Source organism: Morone saxatilis, unplaced genomic scaffold (assembly GCF_004916995.1).
Source record: "Morone saxatilis isolate NCDOM2014 unplaced genomic scaffold, NCSU_SB_2.0 Contig20, whole genome shotgun sequence".
Taxonomy (NCBI): Eukaryota; Metazoa; Chordata; class Actinopteri; family Moronidae; genus Morone; species Morone saxatilis.
Window position 1 is genome coordinate 16,509,584 of NW_023339763.1, and position 23,685 is coordinate 16,533,268.

The 23,685-nt window shown below is 40.4% G+C and overlaps 1 protein-coding gene across 1 annotated transcript; it reads right to left on the minus strand.

The window, feature by feature from the left end:
* Positions 1-352: 352 nt before the first annotated feature.
* Positions 353-23,305, minus strand: thoc2 (THO complex 2). The gene is made up of 39 exons (XM_035666884.1): positions 23,067-23,305; positions 20,766-20,821; positions 20,278-20,369; positions 19,916-19,967; positions 19,730-19,800; positions 19,359-19,480; positions 19,103-19,236; positions 18,024-18,184; positions 17,794-17,886; positions 17,310-17,465; positions 16,367-16,539; positions 16,018-16,213; positions 15,891-15,929; positions 15,621-15,751; positions 14,049-14,150; positions 13,125-13,209; positions 12,137-12,230; positions 11,929-12,009; positions 11,701-11,797; positions 11,500-11,617; positions 11,199-11,378; positions 10,920-11,084; positions 10,480-10,755; positions 10,120-10,261; positions 9,650-9,807; positions 8,597-8,725; positions 8,357-8,488; positions 8,036-8,220; positions 7,288-7,463; positions 6,877-6,979; positions 6,315-6,700; positions 5,913-5,971; positions 4,354-4,389; positions 2,876-3,007; positions 2,627-2,693; positions 2,393-2,538; positions 2,095-2,171; positions 1,293-1,339; positions 353-1,203 (listed from the first exon to the last, which is right to left on the minus strand). The coding sequence occupies exons 1-38, from the start codon at positions 23,129-23,131 to the stop codon at positions 1,312-1,314; spliced, it is 4,695 nt and encodes a 1,564-aa protein (XP_035522777.1). The 5' UTR covers positions 23,132-23,305; the 3' UTR covers positions 353-1,203; positions 1,293-1,311.
* Positions 23,306-23,685: the final 380 nt, after the last annotated feature.

The window sequence follows — 23,685 nt, forward strand, 5'->3', positions numbered from 1 at the left end:
GAATCGTTTGACTATTAAAACACAGAGCTGGATTCAGTTAACAACAAAAGGGTAAAAATAAACTTTTACTTCAGTTAAATCCATAATAAAAACTTCCAGTCGAGTGTAAAGCTGGGCCTGTAAGACTGATGGCCTAAATGTACTTCAGTGTACTGGGTCAACGGGCTACAATGAAAATGGAAGTTGAGGGATGAGTGAGTTTAAACTGCCTGTTTATACCATCACCGTATCTGCAGTACACACTGTAGACATTCAAACACAGTTCCCACAACCGCTGAGTAGCTTATCTGTGGACAGTCAGCTGCCTGTTTGTGAGGAAGGAAAGGAATAAATGTAACAGACAACATCAAAGTGGCACACTAGGAAAACTATTATTTATTGGTTTTTGTTTTTTTAAAAAAAGCTTACACTCATTGAGTACAGCAGATAAAATCTCCAAAAGTCATTTTCGAAAGTTGTATTTGGAGTACAGAGCATCAGAATTTTTATGTTGGATTTTTCTTTACAATTCTACATTTGAATCAAGATCGAACTGGCATTTTTATAAATTATGTAAAAACTTGATTAACACAAAACCACAAAAGGACTGTAAGGGACATCAAAAAAAAAGAACAAAGAAAAGAAAAAAGAAATAACATGATGTGAATTTCATGTTACTCTCTTTATTATTGTACACAATATACAAACTGGTCCTTTGTATCATTTTCCTCACTTACACCTACTGTCTTACTCGGATTAAAAGGTGGAGATAAATAAATAAAAAGTATCTAAGTATCTCAAAAAGGATATGAGGTAAGTGAGAATGGAAAGCATGTTAACTCCAATAAAATGAGCAAAAAGCAAAGCCTGTGACAACATACAAAAAAATACTAATTTTCAAGCATGAGATTATTGAATCCATGATCAGGTGTTACCAATCGATCATTTCATACAGTAACCACAGTAACAACAATGTGATTTGAGCAGCACATTGTGCCCATATTGAGTAATAAAAAAAAAGAAAAGATAAACATTTCAGCTGGTTTGCTGTATACTGAAATGGAAATGATGAGGTGATCTGTACGTTGAGATAACTACAGCTAACAACACTTGGGAGGGGAGTTTACAGCAAAACAACACAGGCAGAAATGAGAATACGAGTTAACAACATAGTACAGAGGGAGTTGCAGATGTCTCGCAGATAAAAACACAGCTTCTCCAGTTCTGCAGCAGATCAGAGAGGAGAGGAAATACATGAAATAACCATAAAGATATTGAATCAAACGTGTACAAAGAAGCTCAATGCGTCTTACCTTCACTGATTAGTGCACATTATCTGTGCTTGTCAGAGGATTTATGAGTATGACTGTTAAGGGAAATGGTACATTAATCAAAGGCTGAATTGCTGACAAGTACTGAATAATTGATTGTCAAAAACATCTGTAATAGGAAGGAGACAAAGCCTTGAAGCATCCAGGCCTCTTCTTTTACAGGGTCTGTGGTATTAAAAGGGTGCCATCCAACACGGTGTAACGTGATGTAGTCCTGATCTTTTTTTCCGTTACAGTAAAAGACAAAAACTTCATTACGCCTGTGAAGCGTACCAATGTGTAAATCATTCGTTTAGCTTGGCACATTGCATCAAAGGCGGCTGCAGCTTTATTGGAGACAGAAATTAACTTACAGTTAAATGCTCAAATAAAAGTCAAACGGTTATAGGCTGACGATTAGTGTACTAATTATGTTTATAAGCAGGTCCTGTTGGCTGGCTACTCAATGCAATCTACTGCAATTTAAAACCGATATTGCATCCGAGTGTGTTTAGTGAGACACAATAGATAAAAATGGAGGTCATTCTCATAACGGTTAGCGGGAGACACATTTAGTGCAATGAGTGGCTGAACTGAGAGCACGTTTAAACACTGGTGCACAACTGCACAAACGTCTTTTAAAACAAGTCAATTCATCGTCAGTGACGACCATAAATGTGGCCAACGGATGCAGCAAAGTTCAAAAAAAATTTTGATTGACTCCATACCTTTAAATACCAAAATATTCAAACTCAACAGTACAAAACACCCATAACTATGATTTAGGTGCCACGTTTAAGGATATTGCTTTTTCTCTTCCTTTCCTCCGCTGCTGTCCCTCTTCTCTTTCTTTTCAGATTTCTCTTTATCATGTCGGGACTCCTGTGGCACAAGAACACAAAAACGTATGAATTAAAACGATGGAATGAAATAGAAATAAAGCTTTATTCAAGCAATGAAAACACATACTTTAACTGAACAAGTCAGACTATCTTAGATGAAGGACAATGAGACTACAAAGTTTATGGATGAACGGTCATGTACTCAGATCAACAACAGATCAGGAGAGTGTGACACTGGTTAGGGGGACAAGCTGAGTTGACCTTTTTTCCTCCAGAGGACGTTCTCTCAGGTTTCACAGACTCTGCCTTCTCTTTGCTGGATGATTTGGACCTTTTGCTCTTCTCTTTTTCAGCTGAAAGTGGGGAGTCACAGGAAGGACTCGTGCTCTTGCTGTTTTTGGAGGAATCTGGGAAGAGAAGATTTTGTTTAGGCACTTTGTTGCACTGTACTTGCCGGGCGAATGGCTACTTCAGATTTGTTGAGAGTAGACGTACTGGTTCCATTCTCGTCCTTTTTACGCTTGGATTCTTGGCTCGTCTCACGGTCGTTGACAGCATGGTCCTAAAAGAAAAACAACAAGGCATACAGTACGTTAATGGTGGTAACAAAAATATTAAACCTATTCCTTGTTGCTAGTCTTTGTCCAACTAATACAAACACTGGCAAAGTTTAGAACAAGAGGTATGTAAAAAGACTTGGATGGCCAGGGTTGAAAAAGTGCAGTAGTCTCGGTAAATACTAACTCTTTTCCTTTCTTTACGGTCCTTTTCTTCCTTCTTCTCTTTGGAACGGCCTTGTGTGTTGTCTGAATCTTTCTTCTCCAGCTCCCTCTCTCTGCTCTTGGACCGGGCTACTGAATTGTAGTTGATGTGGTGCTGCAAAGACATTTATGTATGAACAGAACAAGACAAACAGAAACATTTTTATGTTACAAATAAATAACCCACATTATGAACATGTCATACCCCTTTTCTATTACTGAGATTTTAAATACTTGGAAAAAACACCTGTCTCTGACAAACATATTTTAAGAATATACATACACGTTGGGAATTGTTATTGTTGCACTACTAATGATGGTCAGACTGGGAGGTTTTGTTACCAGTATTGATCAAGCTGAATGATTTTGATTCACTAAGCCAAATAAAGCCGTGTCCAATTCCAAAAAGCTATTTAAGCATGATTTAGGCACACAACAGTCATTGCAGTTCCATGTCTCCAAAATAATGTGATTTTATTATCACACTGCTTTAAATTAATGCCATTGACTGTACTGGCACCGTGTTAGTTAGTCAGTGTTTGCTCCCAGTAAAAGCAGGAGTTAGGAGGAGTGTACAGTACATATATGATGATTTGGATATAAATGATTTCTAACAAATATGGTTCTAAGCAGGCACATGCTATTCAGACTGGTTTTGTTTTTCATCATAATGGAGAGCATTTAGTGAAACCCAACTGGTTACAAAGTATCCAACCTCCTACGAATTCATGTTTTGTCTTAGACGAATGAATCAGAACTGCTGACCAACAGACAAAAGTGCAGGGTGCAGATGTGCAGAGGTGATACAAACATAGACACAAAGCTAAAATTGCTGCCTCTACTAAGTATTAGCTTGAAGGGGGAGAACACTAATGCAATTATTACTTTTTCTATTTGTACTTAATTTAGGTCAGTTAGTTTTATTTTTCTAATTATATCCAATGTGATTCAATATTGTGACAAACAAACATTTCTGCATTTTTCTAATTCAATTTAGGTCTATAATATGATTTTTGATGCATTTGTGTCCAATTATTATTCTATTATGGAATAAATTAAGGAACATGGTGGTAAACTTTTTTTCGCGACTGATGAGATATTTTTCCAGAAATTGGTGGAAACCTGAGCAGAAACTGGATATTGCTCTTATATTGGTCTTCCTGTTTGCTGGATGTGTAAAACAAATTATTTGTTTGCTAACAGGCGATGATATGTCAGTTGTAGTTTTTTTTGTAGTTTTAGCTTGTTCCGCTGACTCCAAGTGGCCAAAAGACCTCGACTGATGTCACAACTGTCATCAACACATGAATCAATCCATTACTATTTCCCTACACAGTGTGAGAATACAAAATGTATAGATGGAGAAAATCACAGACATCTAAAATGAGTTCTTTCTTGCCAGCAGCTGTACACAAAACAGACAATATGAGAGAAGTTACAAGTAGCAGAGTCAGTTCAAACCTTGGATGTGGACTCCTTGGGTTCGTTGCTATTGTCCTGTAGGGATGAATGGAGATGACAGATGAGCTGGGAGGGGGTGGGGGTTGGGAGGAGGTTGTCAGACAGCAGTAGAGAGTTGGAAGAATAGGGTGGGGGGTGGGGGAGTCTGGGCTGGCCGGACCAACAGCATACTTCTCCCTTGACCTCTGACCTTCAAGGACTAAGGCTTTGACAAGGTTATTACATAGAGGAGAGTTCATAGGCTCAACATCTGGAATGTCAATACTTAATAGAAAAACCCTGAGCATATATGAATAACTGCTAGTCATAAAACTACAGACATGTCTGCAAGTTCAGTCGGCATAATATAAAAGTCCTACAGCGCAGCTGGTATTCAATACATCTAAAGTGCACGTGCTGTAAATAATGTGTGTGTGTGTGTGTGTTTGTGTGTGCCTGTGTGTGTAAGACAAATCACTCAATTCTTATGTGCTTGACTGCATCCCTACATAGGTAACTGTTGCTGTCACTTACAGTTCAGGAATGGATAAGACACAGGGAGCCTATTTCTCTGGTGGAAGGGTAAAATAAAGACCTATCACAAGCTTCCAGCGGTTTGGGGAAACGCTCCAGATGATTCAGGCTTCGCCCACTCTTTCCCTCCCTCTCTCTCTTTGTAGGGGCAGGCTTATTTTCCTCTGCATTTTTGGCTGATTCAAAACTGCGACATTCATTTTCTCAGTTGATCTCAGTTGCTGGTGGCTCTGATTTCCCACTGAATGCTTGCCAGGAGGTAGTACGACTGTTGATGCTGATGGCTGTAGTTGTGGGGATAGCGTTGTAGAAGCCGGCAGGACTGACTGGACACGCATCTTGCGATGTGAAAGCTGCATGCAGGCCGTTTTAACAAACGTAGATAGAAGGGGGACCGATGACTCAGCCGCAGCAGAGAGGTGCTCCTACAGCCGAGTGGTTTGCTGGACACCATCCGACTCTGCGCTGGATCCGGGCACGTTGAGGAGAAAGTAAAATACTTTACATCACTTTAACCAGGGAATCTTCTCAGCTCGCAAAAACAGGGAAAACCATCTTGGACACCATTTCAAGTAGTAAAACACTGCTCTCAGTGTTTTTTTAAAAAAAATCTTTGCCATTGGAAAATGTGAAAGCTCTTGATTTGGCAAGCCATTTTACTTCAGGTGGATATTATTCTCAAAAAGCAAAAAATCCACAAGGTATATAGAAATGCTTAAAAAAAATTCTTTCTTCCAAAGGCACACTGACTGCTTTCATTAATATGAAAATAGATAAATATTTCAATATGAAAATACTCAATATATACAATATTCTCTTGGCTAAGTCCTTGAGGGGTTTTCCTCCCAATTCTGCAAAATATTATGCCGATGTCCATGGAATGCTTTCCAACTCCCATGGATTTGGTTGGGATTTCCAGATGCCATGCCTGCGCATGTACGACAACTCTTCTCGGTGATCTTCGGGGCTGCTGGAATGTGCAACGGCAGGGAACGCTCCGGCAGATAGAGAAGAAACGGGCACAGCCTTCCTCAAGCCATACTAACCTTAACAGACGAGGAGTGGGACGGAGAAGAGTGACTGTCGAGCTTTCGTCTTTTGTGATCTGTAAAGGCAAGAAGGGGGAAATGTGTGTTTAACTGAGCTGCACAATGAACCTTCAAGAAAAGCTTCCATTTATCCAGTCCTGCCTGACAGACGTGCAAGTGGCAAGAAAATTTCCCATTTCGAAAATCTTAAGTTTTCTTTATTTAATGTGTCAAATTAAATGTGTCAAAATAGCAGAGCAGCAGCCTTCTTCTCATGAACTTAAATCCATCCAGTCAATATTGTGAAAAAAGAAAGGGGCGGGCGGTATGCAGTCTGACAGTGCAGTCAAAATGCTTCCATACATTAAAAGAGCTGTGAAGAACACAGCAGTGAAACAAACAACCAGAAAGGATCCTTACCCCTCTCAGATTCGGCTGACTCTGATCTGGGAACTGGTGACTTGAGGGTCCCGGCCACAGCACTCCTGTCTCCTTTCTCCTTGCTCTTGGACTCCTTGATGGCATCACGCTCCCTGGACGGCTCTGCGGGCTCCCCGTTGCCGGCTTTGGTCTTGTCGTCTTTGCTGCTCTTCTCCTCTGCCTTCACTTTCTCCCTGTCTGCCTTGGGGGTCTTCTCCTTACCCTCACGTGCCGCCCGCTCCTCCTTCCCTGCTCTCTCGTCTCTCTGCTTCTCCCGACGGTTCTCCGCCTTTGTCTCAGGAGTGCTGCCTGGTGTCTTTTCCTTTTTCTCTTTTTTCTCCTTCCCGCTCTTTTCTTTGTCGTCCCGCTCTTTAACGGTTTTGGTGCTGTAAAAGGGTGAATTTTCCTTTACTTAGAAGGTTTCATAAAAGATCCTAATACAAAATTATATTAAAATACTGTTTCACAAAACTTACAGACAATCTCAACTAAAGGTACAGTATATATATATTTAGCTTTGTTTAAGTTATTTTAGGGTCATAGCAGCTCTCAAGATGCCTACCTGTTGAGAGCACCGTTCCCGTTGCTGGTGGTCACTTTGGCTGCTGCACTGTTGGCTTTGTTCACTGGCTTTGTGGTCCCCTGAGATTTATCTTTGCCCCGTTCTACATAAAAACAAACCAAGATCTGTATGAGGACAGGTTTTAATACTACTCACATGCATATTAGGATCTGTAGCAACTGTTAAGTGCTAAATAAGTACAGCAACATATGTATGTCGTTGCAAACTGAAGATATAAAAGCATATATATGTATATAAGAATCACAATGTTGAAGTTTTATGGCAATTGCAGTTTTATATATATATAAAAAATATTGCAGATAAAAAACAAAAAAAAAAGCAATTAATATGAAACAACAAATCTAAAACTGAGCTACTGCATTCAAAGCAGCTTTGTTTCTAATCACTCACCGCCGTCCTCTGACGTCCCCTCCTCTGTCTTGCTTGTGCTGGTGGCAGGCTTGCCTGTGCTGCCGGGGCCGTTCTGTTGACTGGCAGGGGTGGCACTGCGCGCTGGCTGCTCCTTGTGGTGAAACTCATTCTCAGGGACCATGTGCACCTTCTGGCTTTTCAACCGACCTGAATAACTGTAAGATGCATAAAGGGTTTGCACAGGGCACAGACAAAACCACCAAAGAACTTCTCTGAATGTCACACAGTATAAATAAAATATAACTTTCAGACAGAAACAGGAAAACTCAGGTCATTCAGCACAGCACAACATTTTCCTGCAATTACAAACCCCCTGCATATTTGGCTAGAAATAAACGCAAGCAACGCATGTACAGTAAGTGGTGATCAGTATCCACAGATCATTTTGATTTTTGATTTAAGTCAACTGATTAATACTAATAAAAACACGTCCATTCTAGAGCTAAAAATATAATGACCATCTTGCAAATTGTTAAAATAGCCTGTCTAACCGTCCCTTTTTATAATAAAGCTTAAACATCTTGGTTACAGTCACCACTTGCCACTAACAGGTGTCTGAATAGATATTATAATGAAACATCTATAAATTCAATTAATTACGTGACGCATACTACTTTTTTCTCGGGGGGCCCCATCTTCCCATGTTTCCATTTTATTACCACACTTCACATAATATATGTTAACTGTAACTCCACAGAGAGCTGAACAGCACACAATGCTGTGTTACCCCATTGCTAAGGCATAGAGGTCGGGCCTCTTGTCCTTCTCCTCGAGGCAGATCTTGTGGACACGGCACTCCAGCGCTTGGCCCAGGTTCAGGACCTTGGGGTAGCAGGGCAGGATCTTTGTAAGGACTATGAGAATATTCCGGATGTGGGTGTAATCTCCCGTCTCCAGACAGTGAACTGAAGCCTGGATGGAGCAGAGACGTGCATGGTTTGAAGACATGATCATAGATAAATACACACCTTCCACAGAGCTCTGGACTGCCATTATCTACACTGAATTTTCAAGAAAAAAAAAAAAATGATAAAGAAGGGCAGCTCACTTTAGTCAGCATGTAGTGCCACTTGTGCACCACATGCCTGAAGTTCTCATAATCTAGTTGATCGACTTTGTTGCCTCCATCGAAGCCTGTCGCTCTGAAGATGGTCAGGAAGCCAGGATAATTGACGCACTCCTATGACAACACAATACGTAGAGACATATTTAGTCCCAGCTCAGTTACATCAGAAAATGCAACAAATAAATAACTGACAGTTGTAAAGAACAGGAACTGGACAAGAACCTTCTCATAGACTGCACGGTCACTGTGCCAACGGGTCACCGTCTCCAGCATGCAGCAGAGGAAGCGTCCGTAGCGGTGAGACTCATTCTCAGTACAGCTGGCCACAGTGTAAATGATGGCAGAGAACACCTGCAGAGAGACACAAGGAAGTGTGTTTGTTTGAAGTTCCCCTCCACTCTTGTTCCTACTGTTGGGTGTTTGAGCTTCACTGTACAGAATGATGTATGTGCACAGTTTGACACTAGACGGATATTTTAACATTCAGCTGCTGAAAGTGGAAAGTTTCTCTGTGCTCATTGAAAATCAGAGTTTAAGGGGCGGAGCCTATGAGCGTGAGTTGTGACATCACAAATAGTTTGGAAATCAATCCCGTTCCAGTTTGCAACTTATACAAGCGTGAAATAGAAACTGCCAGTGCACATACACTGATAATGGACTTAACAGTGAAGTGGGAGACATCTTGTGTCCAGCAGGAGAACTTTTTAAATGAACATAATTTGCATATTTATAGATTCTTGAATGTTTAATGAGTTAGGAGTAGATGCTTTTTTAAGGATTTTAATGTGGCAAAAACATCAGACACAAATACTTGTTCCAAGCAGACAATGTGAATATATGTATTAATACATGTCTGATGTGGGAAAAGCCACAAAGTCTGCATAGCTTTTGCCAGATGGCATGTCAAAGCTTCTCATCATCTTAGAGCTGCACTCAACTGTGGTCTCTGACTTTGACAAAGATGGTTTTAAATACCTAGCAGGTATCAAACGTCCTTTTCAAGCTTTAATTTGATGGTGCACTTGAGTGGTTGCTGAACCGCCCAATGGATTTTTGACACTTCAATTTATTCTTTAGTGTTATTTTAATGGATATTTCGACTACTTAAGCTCTGCTGGCTGCACCAAATTAGAGCCTTCATTAATCACATTATTAATTATTTTTCTTGTAAAGCACTCTTTAGCTTTATGGAGATTGCTGTAAAATGTGGTTGAATTAATCATCGTTATCATAAATGTACAGGAGTCTGAGTACATCTGTATACAAGTGTCTTACCCTGTCATAGCACAGGAGGGTGCAGAAGTTAGGTGTCTTCTGCTGGTGGACCAGCTCGACAAAGCGGGCACAGTACACGGCGTCGATGGAAGAGAAGATACAGCGAGGGAACAGACAGAGCTGCAGAAACTTTGTTATGGTCTCGTTCTTTGTGGATTCTGTCGGTAAGAATTCAAGAATGCATTAGTAACAGAGACCGATGGGAAATGAAAAATATATCAAATATTGATCCTTTGATTATTGCAACAACCTCGTCAGCTTTGTCTTTACCATATTAACTTTTTTTGTAATTAGTGTGGTTGACTGAATACTGTATATTTTGGTCTATAAAGGTGCTTCAGTTTTGATTGATCACACTCAAATGAATGTTTTCTACTCTCAACAGAAAAGTCACAGCAATTCAGAAAACTGTACATACGCAAAGTAAGATGCAGCAATAATGTCACTGGCATGAACACTAGGATACTTACTGGCCAACAACCAGTTGTCTTTCTCCAATTTGAGGCGGTGCAAAACCCTTTGGACATGCTCAAGCTGTTTCTTCTCCTCCTCCTGGAGTTTTTCCTGCAGGGCAGTGCAGCGTTCCTTCTCCTTCTTTTTCTTATTCAAAGGCTACATTGGAAGGAAACACAAGAATATTTACAGCATAATTACACACAACGACCAATAATTGACACTCTTCTACATGATCTCTTATACGAGTTTTGCACTCCTTTGCACTGGCTGCTTTTTGTAAACTAAATGTTTCAGTTAATTGTAAAATGTAAAAATGGTCACAAGTGGTGTTTAGGATAAGGCTGTTTAGCAACAGCTGTGGACCAACTACTCACTATCTCTGGGTTCTCCTCGATGGCCTTAATCTGGGTCTTGAGTTTGTTGACCTCACGATCGTAGGCAGCGTGTGGAACAGCCAGGTCATACATGGTAAGGGACCAGAAGGTGGCGTAGAATTGAGGGCGGAGGTCGTCCCAGACCCTGGCCGGATGGAGGGACACCACAGCCTCGTGCACTGGTGTCATCACCTGCTCACAGGCTGCCACATACTTGTGTACCTTCTGCTGCTGCCTGTTGCCTTTCTCAGCTTTTTTCAGCTCATCATACTTAGACTGTGAGTAGAGAACATAAAGTAAGGACTCCATTTATTTATTCTAAATCAAAATATTTCATTCTTCCTAGACCAAAGTTTTTGTCTTGATTATAAAAACTACAATCTCAAATCACGCCAAATGTGACGCGATGCCCACCAAAGCTCTGACAGTAGTCCACTCACCAAAATCTGATGGGCGTACATTGGACGAGACAGGAAGAAGGCAGCATCATGTGGAGTGTGGAACTGGTTACAAAGGATGTCAATGGAGGGAACCCTCTTGATGTAGTCCTCTGTGCTAAGGTTGGAGGCCAGAAAACCACCAAACTGCACCAATGTGTCATGACACTGCAGGAATGCAAATAATTATATCAGATAAACAAATTCAGAGACATTCATTTGTTTACTTTGTTGCCAAATAAGGAGATCCATTAGACTAACACACTGAGAGAGGGTGCATACCTGATCATAGAGGTGGCCAACAAGTTTGAGGTGTTTCTCTCCACCCTCTAAGAAAACCACACCATTTCGTTGCTGGGCCATGAGTAGACACAGTGGCAGGGCCAATTCATGGTCCAGCAGCACATCCTTCAGACGCTGTGATGACTTCTTAGTGTTCCTGATCTGGCCGAAGTAGCCACCCTGTTAAAAGATTCACATCCATGATGACCCGAGCTCAGGTGCAGCACTGGTCAAACTAGTCTTAAAGATTTCGCTCAAGAGGCTGCATTAAAGAATGATAACTGTACTTGAGTCTATATACCTCAGCTTTGAGTTGCTCCCCTCCAGTCATAGCCTCTAACTGCTCTGAGGTCATCTCATCTGTGATCTCAATGCCAGCCATTTTCTGAACCACTTCTTTCAGGATCAACAAGTCAAAACTGCAGGGAAAGGAGGGACGGATGAAGCAATGCACATTTTCCAGGAATAGTCATGCTGTTTTTTGTTGTTCAGAGATAATTACCTCTTCCCTGCTTTTAGCTGATTGGTGACATACTGAAGTAGGCCAGCCAGCTCAATTGGGTATTTTCTGAACACAGCTCCGCACAGACTTGCCAGGCCTTTGTTGACAAGTGGAACAGGTGTATGTTAGATACTCATTAAAACATCAAACAGTTTCTCTCCTTTTGCATGCAAATTAATAATGTGACTGCTGTCCAGTAACAGGCCAGTTAACTGGGAAGCCACATACTCTGAAGCCACGAGGAGATGGTGGTGTCATCATGCTTCATCTTCTCCTTCTCGGGATTGGCCAGAGCCTCAATGATGCAATCTGAAGACATAGTTAAGTGGAACAAAATACAAAACAAGAAAGAAGCCCCCTTTACGCTTCCCCCCCACTGCCTCCGACAACACACTCTCTCTCTCACTTACACATACACAAGAACAGTTTAGGATACAGGCCAGGACATCATAGTTGAGGGATGTGAGGTATTTCAAGGAGTCCACTACTGGAACGATGAGGTTGTCGTACCACTGGATCTGAGACAGCATCTGATATACAACAGGACAGAGGAAGGGATAAAACCTCACCAACCACTGAGGATATACATTATACCTGACCTGATTTGGGGACGTTTGTTTATTGTTTATCTGTGGAGAGGTGGGGGCGAGGGGTCAGCGCACTCTGACCTACGGGAGCCCAAAGGGAGCGCCGGTGTTGTGGAAGTTCAAGAGAAAACCGATTTTAACTAAAAATAAATCGTGTTTAACTACGAATCAAATTTTAGAATAACGAAAAAAGCGCCCAGCCCTAGTGCATACACTCCTTAATATCCACAAATCTGGGGAGTTAACTCAATTATAGTAAGGAGTTGTGTTGGAAAATGTTTTGGTACCAAAGTATCGGTGCTCGTGATATTCCTATTTGGTAGCAGTTGCATTGTATAGAGCTAATACAAACAAGACAGTGGGAGACAGCAAAATCCAAATCTCTTAAATGTAGTTAGATAGTAAGGCTACAATTATAATAAAATGTTTCAGCTGTTTACATTTTATGCAAAAGGAGGAAGAATGTTGTATTAAAATGATTGCAAATGCTAAAGACCATGAACCTCGTTTTGTGGTTCTACCCGGAAAAGTCTACCCAAAGTGAATACTTTTGTCAGTAGCAGCAGAAACACAGTCCCAATATTTTTGCTTTTACTAAACTTTTGACAGCCCAATTTGTAAACAAAGCACTAGGTGTAAGCAATTTCCAGAGCAGACGTTATTGCGAGACCTAGAAAAATACAACTGGTATAGGGAGCGAGCAAGGTGCTACTTGCTGTAGAACACTGAAACATTTTCTCCTGCAAACAAATCTGTAATTCATTTCTTTGTAGTTTGCCGACATCATTCAAAATTAGACTAAAGTGAAATAAAATAATCACAGAAAAATACACTTACATAATCAAAGAGGATGGTGGGATTGCTATGGCTCAGCTTGCCAATCTGCCTTCCAGATTGTTTCACATTCTCTTTGGTCAACCGCCTAGGAAGAGGAAAAAGGCACAAGACAGGAAGCAGCAGATTAAAAACACAAGACGATGCAAAGAGTGCTCGAAGCAAAAACAGTCACTTCTGTGAGCTTCACAGCAAATGGAAAATGTTCTTATGGTTGTCAGCTTAAGATAAAAGTATTGTCATCGATTTCTTCAATAGCAGAACAGAGTTAGAATAATTACTTGACTGCACAAAAGCAAACTATGGCATGTCCCATTTTTGACTGTTTTTCTGCCTGGATTTAACTGATCCTTTAATACAGCTTATCTTGAGGTGGCCGGTGAAATACAAAAACACATCCCTGCATGTTTCTACAAATCAAATCTAATTTATTTTACCCAGTGACGTTTTATCGAATTGGCAAATATTGTGACTTTGTGGACATAAAGCTAATAGTCTTACCAGAGGTTATTTGCTTTGGCTTTTTAAAGTCAGATATGAATATGGGGGAAAATAACAGTAATACCAGATGTTTAATGGAATTTGAAGATTACTGTGAGCAGGGTGAACTAGCAAATGAAGTGGGTGCTTCTGTGGAGGAGAAGCAGTAAGACGAAAAAAGATGGCCTTTATGTTCTGATGGCAGTGAACTTGTGCGGATAGTGTGGCGTGTTCAAAGCGGAATTTATTGTCCACCCTCTGAAGTGACTTACTACCGATGACAGTAAGGTTATGTGTGATGCAGGGAAAACAGACACAGTATGTTTTTTTTTAAGCATGCAGGACAAAAGTGGTGTTAGGTTTGGAGACATAGCAAAAGTCAACCAAAGGTACAAAAAGAACAATGATGACACAGTAATGGTACACTGGTTCTGCAAAGTGACTTACTTCATAATGTATTTGGCCCTTTCCACAGTTTGAGCTTTGACTTTAACCAAGAGTGGATGGCTGGAATAGGTCTCATTCTTCCATTGTCCATATAACCGGTACCTGAGGGAGCATAGATAGAGGAAGCACGATCAAACTTTTAGTTTAAAGTTTAGCCACGCAAGCAGTACTTGGAAATAGGGATGTCCCGATCGAGTTTTTTTGGCCCCTGATCCATTCTGAGTCATGGAGTATCTGCCTGATCTAATACTTTAGTCTTTTTCTAGATAATGCAGGAGCACAGTGCACACTTCAAGTACATCAAAGTTATTAATGTCAATCAAGTGCTGTGCTTGACAATTAAATAGCTCTGCATTGCATCATGCATGAAAGCTGTTAAAATATAGACGGCTAACTCTGTGTAATCTTTTTGGCCTTGTCGCTGTCTGGAGGGAGTTTCTCTCCCCAGTGTTTGTTGCTTCAGTGCAGTTTTGCCTGAGTTACCTGAATGAACTGTCTATATATCCTGCACGGTACATGAAAGCTTTGCGAGTATAAACAGCTGTGTGAATGCTGACGTAAAACAAAGGATCAAGTCAATAAAGCTCAATACAGCAAACATAGATCAGTTAACAAATGCTTTGATCGGCCCCAAAACCGATCTCTGAGATTGGATGGAGGGAGACATCCATACTTGGAAACACTGACAGAATGGGACATAGAAAGGCAACAAGAATGTACAAGTTAACGGCTGTAAAAATCCACAGATTTCTCACAGTAAGCTTTAAGGAAACAGCTTTAACAGAAACCAAACATGATGTCTGCTTACAAAGCATGCATTTCAAAACAGTCCTTGAATAGGAAATAGCCACCTCCTGTCTAGCATTATGTTAAACACTCACAGTGTGTGACTATTTGCCAAACAGCAGGGTCAATTTCTACCTGATTTGCATTTAGCCATCCAGTTTAATAAAAAAAGGGCTGCTATAGTTGACTTATTCTTGAAAAACAGATCAAGTAATAGTCTGTGTGTTATACACAATGTCAAGATATATTTTAAAAGCCCTTAAGATACATAAAAAAATTCAGCATTAAGAGCTACCCACTGTATAATACAGACACAGCACAGCATAAAGGAACTGCACTACTTATCTATTTTCAGTTCCTAATCCTTCCTTTGACAGTGTTGGCACAGTGTGGTGTACAAAACAGTGAAAAAAGTGCTACTGTGGTCAGTAAGTAAAGAAGTTGTATTATTAGCTGCGACAAATTGACACAGATCAAAAACGAAAAACAAACCCTTTGGCGTGTTGAGTGTCACTGCTCATCAGCAATGTGCCAAAATGTTCAAAGAAAGGCTCTAAAAATAAAACTCTCGCATTATTCGGGAGCAGAAAAGATGATTTGCTAAATAACAAAGAAAAATGCATTTTAAACAATCAAGCATTGTTTGATGAACTCAATTTTTGCTTGTGCGTGCTACTCTTTGCTTGCCAGCTAGTAAACACCATCCTGGAACACTGCCTGAGGATTTACTATCCAACGACTCAATTAAACAGTGCCACATGTAGTGAGCGTGTGTGTTGATCTCACCTGTGCTGGTAGGGAAAGAGTTTGAAGAGACCCCACAGCTCCTCAGACATGCAAGCATTACACTCCATCAAAGAGAGAGAAGGTAGTAGCACCTGGTCTGCAATGCTCAGGAAACAACTCAATAGTGTATCCTGCAATGAACACAGTTATATATAGTACAGTTATATACCTGGCAAATCCATTAAAGCAAAACAAGTGTTTTAATCCTATAAATAATAATATACAGAGCAGTCCTATAGTCTCTAAGAAAGTTATTAGCTTTATACTCACCAATTTGTCTTTGACATCAGCTCTGCCATCACTTTGGTGCTGAGAAGCAAAGGACACCAAATATGAGTCAGAATCAGATTCAGGCAGTGGTGCAGATAAAAGCGATGTAGTGGTTACAGTTTCGTACCTCTTTCATGAAGCCCTTGCCCAGACGAATGATCTTTGCGAAGAGGATGGGGTCATGGGAGAGGTGAGGGCCCAGGTAGCAGAGCATGCTGAATGTGTCCCTGCGTAGGTCCTCAAAGCTCTCTGCAGGCCGTGGGGCCCGCTTGTTCCTCAGTGGATGCAGTACACATCCTCTCGCTCCTTTTGGGAGGCCAGCCCTGTGAGGAACAGACCCGTGTGTCAAAGCCTGTTTATTCATTCTACATTTTTTACTGAACTTGTATGCGTGAAATGCTGGAAGAGGTACTTGTGTTTGTTCTGGTCTGAGTTACACATAGTGTGCAGTAAGTGAAACATAGAAAAATCTGCACCTTCTGTAAAGAGGGTCCACAGTCAGGTGCACAAGCTGGCAGAGAGCCAGTGCAATGGCCTTATGAGAAGTAGCATAGAAAGAAGGCATCTGGTCCATAATACTCTGGGCGTGGTGCCAGTCTCCAATTCTAAGTAGGGCTTCCAACAGTCCAAGCTTCTGGTTATCAGGTGGCTGTGGGCACAGAAAAGTTTAGTAACATTCAATAATGCATTCAGAGCAGTGGTAAAACTGAGCACAGCTGCTGACCAGGGGTCACATTCACTGACCTAATTTTATTTATTTTTTTAAATGACAATAACTAAATTTGAAGGCTGTCCATCATTTTCACAGATATACACACAAGGCGAGCTACATAGCCTAGCTATCGCAAAATGTCACAGCAGCTCAGTGTCCTTAGAAAGTCCAATAACTGTGTTGTGGTTGATAAACAAGGTGAAAAAAGAGGGATTGATGTGGCGGAGAATGAAGGACAATTAAGTAAAACTGATATCATTTATCAGCATGGTGTCTCTGTCACTGCTGCTGTCATACTCCAAAGTGAAAAAAATAATTCCTATCAACGTATCCTGTTGTGAAAGCTGAAAATATGATTATTTAAAAGGTACACCAGTATCTGAGACAATTTGGACAGAAAAATGTAAACGTAACAATTCACAGGTCTTAATATTTTATTTCTGATATTTAACACCTTATTAAACCTTAACTGTAGTGGTATTCAGACCATTTGGTGTCAATGTTTAATTTTAATATTATCAGTAAGAAATCTGAATGTTGATAATAACTTGTATTCAGGTGATGCAAAATAGGTTTGAAAAAGTGAACATTTCAGTGCCATTTCCTTCCTGTCGTGCTAAAACTGTCTGTTCATCTATCACTCTCACATCCATCCAGACCGACAGCATTCCCCCAGAACAGGCTTATATTTAGATATGGTTCAATACCTTATCATTCTTCTCCTCATCCTTTTCTTTATCCTTTTCTTTGTCTTCACTTTTTTCTGAGGGCAACACAACCATGACCAACTTGCGTGCGATCTGCTTGGCCTCTGAGATGTCTCGTTTGTGTTCCTCTACGATGGTGGCATCTAGTGGCATGAGCTGGAATGACAGAGTGGCACCAAAAGAGCTGAGTTTTCAGTCTAGGGACAAAGTATACTACAAATGGTTCAAATTTGATGTAGGTGAAATTACACTACATTTTGTATTTGACACAAAGGTGTAATATTATAGTGAAGTGAATACATTTGACACACAAATTAGTTATAAATAGTTTATAGTTATTAAATTAATTAAGACATGACTGAATTACAGCTTCTAGCTTTAGATTTGCAAAACTCATATTCCCAAATTCTGAGTAACACATGTAAACGAAATAGGGATTTCAAGTGTGGCACTTGGCAGGACTCAAACTGTTCTTTTTCCTTACATGTACGTAGAGATCTTCCAACTCTATCAGGTTATGGTGAAGCAGAGCAGCAGCAATGTGGTAAAGTGACTTGGGGGTTTCCTCATTGGGCTCCTTAAGAAAGACACAAGAAATCAATCAATTTATTAACACTAAAATCAAATATCAGTGACAAATAAAATACCAATATGTGTCGTTTGGACAGACTGTTTTCTGCCATTTAAGCATTGACCCCTTCTTAATGTTCTCACCTGGTAGAATTTGAATTTAAAACCCAGGATGTGGCAAAGGGTGAGTGGCTCACACATGTAGGACTTGATGAGAGACAGGAAGAACTCATCTTGGTCAGATCGACTCTCATACACCTCCAGGATTATGTCCAAAACACGGTTAGGGTCCAAGTTGAAACATCCTGCAAGGAGAAGAAATAGGAAGACTAAGCAGGCAATTGGAGAAAAAGGACAGATCAAAGAGTAAAGAGTATTTATATCACACAAGGATAAAAACTTTAAAGACAAAGTCACAAGGGGCTTCAAAAAGAAAATGCAATAGTTCATTTGAGACCATAATATACAATAAAAGGGCAGATTAAATAAATAATGAAAAGATTGACCACATAAGAACACTGAGTCTTTAGTTAATGAGTACAGCTTGTGCCAAAGGCCACAGTGCCACTGAAGGCCACAGTGCTGACAACTGACTCTTGCTGCAAGAGACTGACGGCAGTCTTGGTGTGAAGGTGTAAGAGACTGGCAAGTAATATATGGGGACAGAATTCCTGTGACATGCAGGCATCTGGCAATAGAAAGCCCTGTATAAATACAGAAATGATCACTGGTTGTTATCAGTCACCACATGTCATTCGCTGATTTGTCATGCCCCTGACCTGTAACAGAAACACAAAACAAACAGCATCTGCGACTCATGCCTTGAGAACCAGTAGTTAATACAACATGGATAACAAACTAACGTTACAGCAATTGCTAACTTTGTTGTCTATGCTATCTAGCTGTTGTGCAGTGGATGGAGCGACAACAAAAATGAGCCCTACGGATGCACGTTGTATTGTTACGTGAGTAACAAGGGAAGACTCCGCTGGAAAACCACTAATGCATAATCCGACAGTCTAACCAGAAGCAAAAGAGTAGTAGTGTGGATGAAGCCTAAAAAGTAATGTGAAAACAGTGCAGACCACAGCGCAGCTCAAGACTGCAGGCATTTTAACAGCAAAATTGAGTCTGAAGCCCCGTACAAATTGGTTGCGCAACTTCAACGTTTGCGCAACAAGATTGTTGCAATGCATTAACCCTGAAAAAGACTTGTTTTGTACCTATGAGGGACTTGATGCTCTCCAGTACAAGGTGGCTGGTGATGTTTCCTGAGAGGTCTTGGCCAAGCTCTGTGATCAGTTTGGCATAGCCCTCATTCTCCTCCCTTAGCAAGTTAAACTTCTGTTGCTTGTAACTGAAAAGAAATAAAAGATTACATAAATATTGGGTACACATTATGAAGCATAATGAGTGTTCCCTTTTCTATTGATGTATGTCTACATCTCTACTAAACTGTGAATTACTATTATTACTTACAACAGCTTAGTCTTGATTTTTACAATCTTCTGATTGAACTGATGGGCTTGTTTTATAAGTCCAAGAGATTCAAGGGTTTCTGGATCCAGCCTCTCTTTCAGGATGGCCTCTGGAACAAAAATCTGAAATAAAAAAAAACAACTAGTTAATTCATTGCTTTAGTAGTTTATTACAAACCTGGAAATAAAAATATGTAATGCATCTAAAACACCAACAGACAGTGGTATAAACATCCAAAGTTGCCAAAAGAGGCAATTAAGTGAAAGGCTAAGTCATACAAATGATCAAGTTTTAATACAAATACATTTCTTTAGGCAGCCCTTCTGTCAGTTATATAAAATAATCACATATTAATATAGAAATATCCTTACCACACATGCTCCCACCAGTTGTGTGTAATGATCACGTTTGTTTTTTTCTTCCAACGCAACAGTCTCTAAATCTGTGAAAGATATAATTTTGAAGAACATTATGACAGTAAAAATATGTTTTTGAAAAAAGAGATACAAAGAGATGGATACAAAACCCTAATGTTTAAAATAAAAACCCACATTTACCTAGTATACTGAACACATCTGCTAAAATTGATGGCATGTCATCTCGGAGTTCCTGGAAGCAAAACAAAAGTTACTATAACTGAGCCTGAACCCAGTAAGCCACCAGGACAAACATTTCACAGACTCTGAACCCATCAGGTGCCAGAAAAAACACACGGCCTTTTTTGTGCATACGCCTATCATAATGGAATTAAAACAGGTAACAAATATGGAAAAAAGCTTTGTCAGTTTGAAAATGTACATCTAGCGAACACTTTGTGGAATCTAATGGGGATCCAATTTAAGAATAAAGAAGAAGAAAAGCTAAAGCACTGCTATGTGTCTCATGTTGTTTTAACCCTCAAGTAAAAAACATCCTGTACCATCATGTCCCCAAGGACGTTGGCGGCAAGATCCAACTTCAGGTTCCCCTGTACAACTTGCCAGCAGAGCTCATATAAGGCCGTCTGTATATCTGGAGGGGTAAACAGACACAATTCATTTCAAACTCAATTGACAGAACTGACAGGATAACTTGTGTGAAATGACCTAAATTGGGTATTAATACGAAACACATAGAACTGACTGCATTTACTGTTCACCAACTTCAAAGAAGTAAAGTGTAAAACAACTTACTGTTTATACAGGTTTATTTTGATCAAAACACTTCAGTTTGCATTCTCACTTATGTTGTGAAACATGAAAGTCATGGTGACACTGAACAACAAATTAACATACTGGTGTGACTGGGTTATCTGCAAGTCACAACTCGACTGAAAGCTGTCATATTATGTGAAAGCTAACTGCAGTGGAGCTGTATTTCAAGAAACCAGAGACTCAATGTAGTTTGTGAGTGTGTATAACAACTTACCTCTAACCTCACTTCCATGATCTGGTTTTTCTGTAAGTTCTTTGCAGAGTTGTACACTATAAAGTAAGTAGACAAAGTTCTGGTCAGTTGAGCCACTCAAACATGACAATCCACTGCCTATATATAAAATATACATAACAGATAACATGGGTTTAACATAGTCTGAGTCTGAAATCTACCAGCGTTCTGCCGGTGGCTGGTACTAATTTCCCACCCTGACAACCCCATCTACAATATCCCAGATAAAATGAGAAACTTGGATGAGAAACATTTCCCAACCTAGATGTGTCCAAGCTGTCAGAACAAGAACTAACTCAGGGCTGTCCTCATTGACAACTCAATGGGAATCAAAGAACTAGCATAAAGGCAAACTGATCAGGCACTTTGTGTCGCCTCAATGTCTTCCTTTGAAAGCACTGAATTAAAAGCACCACAATACTCTAGCTGACTACCTCTGCCACTGGTTCAAGGTGCAAATTCGGGTTAATAGTTGGCGAGGAGGACAGACTAATGCTAACAAAGCAATGGTTAGTCAGACATGCTCAATGGCGCCAAAGTAACGGCAATGTGCGAGTGCCCTGTGGTCAAACATTGCATTATTGAACGCAGATGAGGTTGACAGGCCACTTTCAAAACTTCAAGCAAAAAAGACACAGCACTAAAATCAACTTTACGCCCTGGTGATCTGACTCTGATTAATTCCACTGTTTCACTAGCACAATTGATTAATATCAGACACAGCCAGATCCAAATGCCGACAATAATGTCAGACAGCTTGTGAAGAAAAGACCTTATCCGACCAGAAAAACAGTGGTTATGTAATAACAACGTGACACTTTGATCATAGGCACATGGAAATTGCCCTTTCAATTGCTGCCCACCACAAAGATGTCACTGCACAGGATGGCATCCCTGAAGTGACAGAAAGCCTGTAGGGGTTGCTGACACTGGACCTTAAACCTAGACCCCCGACTGGAAGATTTACACTACAATCATGTGTTTAGCTGTTTTGTGGGAGGGGAAATGTGTTTCTTTTTTTTCAACTGAACATTTATTTAACACTTTATGTATTGCAGCTGGGTCGATTGAAGCTTTGCAGCTTCATCTCATAGTGTGCATATTCTGCACAGCAACTGAGACCAGATCACGTTAAATATGAAATATTTAACAGTCGATGCACAGACTTTACAGGAAGGGAATATCATGCATCATTTAAATACATGTATCTAATTTTCTCTTGATAGAACATTTTGCAAGCTGCTAGCCTATTTAATATAATAGAAGTGCTATCAGCTACAGACATAATGCTTGTGTGCACATGACTAAGAATGAAGTACTTTGAGTTGGTGCATCTCACTGCAAGGCCTTGCTTAAATATGTAAGGCCTACAACCACTAATAGTGGCTCGCAGCCTATTGTGTCTCTGCGCTCAGGAAAATGAGTGAGAATCTTATTCACTCCGCGTTTTCTCTTTTAAGAGTGATAAAACGAGCTAACCCATCCTGTCGTCTGAGGCGATGCTACACATATAACTAACTAACGTAGATCAACGTTAGCTGACAAGGTAAAGCGTTACTGTAACGTAACGACTACAGCCTCCTGGCCCCGGTAGGTTTCACCTTTCAGAAGATAACGTTTATGGGACAAAATAATTAAAAGCCGTCGTTATTTTTTAAACTGCATTACCTAGGCAACCTAACGTTTAGAATATGTCGTCGCTAACGTAATGTCAAGACGCACCGTTTCCCTCCACTATTGATCACTGTGACCGCTACACTGCGCTACTCGATGCCAAGTGGACTTTAATAATCGATTGTGTGACGGCAGGTAACGATAGCTAATCACACGAACTTTAGAAGCGGCCGGAGAGTCGGCTAACACTTAACACACGGATGCTAACTAGCTGAAGCTAGCTGTTTACAAATGAAAAGAAAGGTCCGGTGGAAGGTAGCGACGCTGCTAGCACGCAGGTAACCATAGCTAGTTAGCTGCTTACATTTTAAGTAACTTTCACTGACGGACGTGAAAGGGAGGAAATCTACCGTATTCACAATCAAACACCAACTGGACCATTGGCTTATTTTCTCACACAGCGACGTTAGTTAACCTTAACGAGCCTCCTGAGCTGTTTTCTCTCTGGCTAACGTTACCGCTTATTTTAGCCCCAGCAGACACTTCAAACATGGCCTTACATTTCCACGCTAGCTACGTATTTTTTTTTACGAGTTGGCGTACATCAAACAACACCCCGATAAACCCACAACAACCCCTGACACCGCGTTGAAGTTCACGTTTACTCACAACTCGTGTTTTCCTGATTTTTCCCAGTTTTTGATCCATTCACCAGGGAGGATAAGTGTCGCCATCTTCCATACACACAGCCCGGATGTCTAATTCATCATCATGGCACTCACAGGGTCAAATGTGCTGGTTAGCTGCTGCTAGCTCACTGTTGCATGGTGGGACACGACGGGCTGCCTCTCGGTGCTTTGTTAATACGGAACTTTCTGTTCAATGAGTGGTTCTGGGACCATCTGGCTGCACTTCTGGGTCCAGTTGGGTCCAAATACTTCAACTCGTTGAGTTTAGACACTCGTAACGTTTGGTTGCTTGTGTCAGGGTTTAAAGTGTTATTAACTAGCAGGGTTGCTTTAAAAATGTAATCTGGTACAATTACTAATTCACTATGTTTAAAAAAAAAAAATTAAAAGTAACGTAACTTGATTACTTTTCATTGCTTTTTTAATAAAAACGAGACAAAGGAAACGGCTTTAAGAAGTATTAAAGTAAGTCTATTTGTGTTTTAGTGTGAAAACCTGATGTATTTTAAAATTGTAATCCTGCTAAATAGCCCACTTTTACTAAATGTAACTAATCTGATTACCTCTTTTTTTTTGTAACGGTTTGTATCCTGATTACT

Bases quoted from the DNA above. Each gene is read 5' to 3' on its own strand.
- thoc2 (XM_035666884.1), bottom strand. From the start codon at position 23,131: ATGGCGACACTTATCCTCCCTGGTGAATGGATCAAAAACTGGGAAAAA. The intron at 13,210-14,048 runs GTAAGTCACTTT...TCCTCTTCCTAG, and splicing joins AGGGCCAAATACATTATGAA to GCGGTTGACCAAAGAGAATG. The intron at 2,172-2,392 runs GTCAACTCAGCT...CTTGTGCCACAG, and splicing joins CGTCCTCTGGAGGAAAAAAG to GAGTCCCGACATGATAAAGA.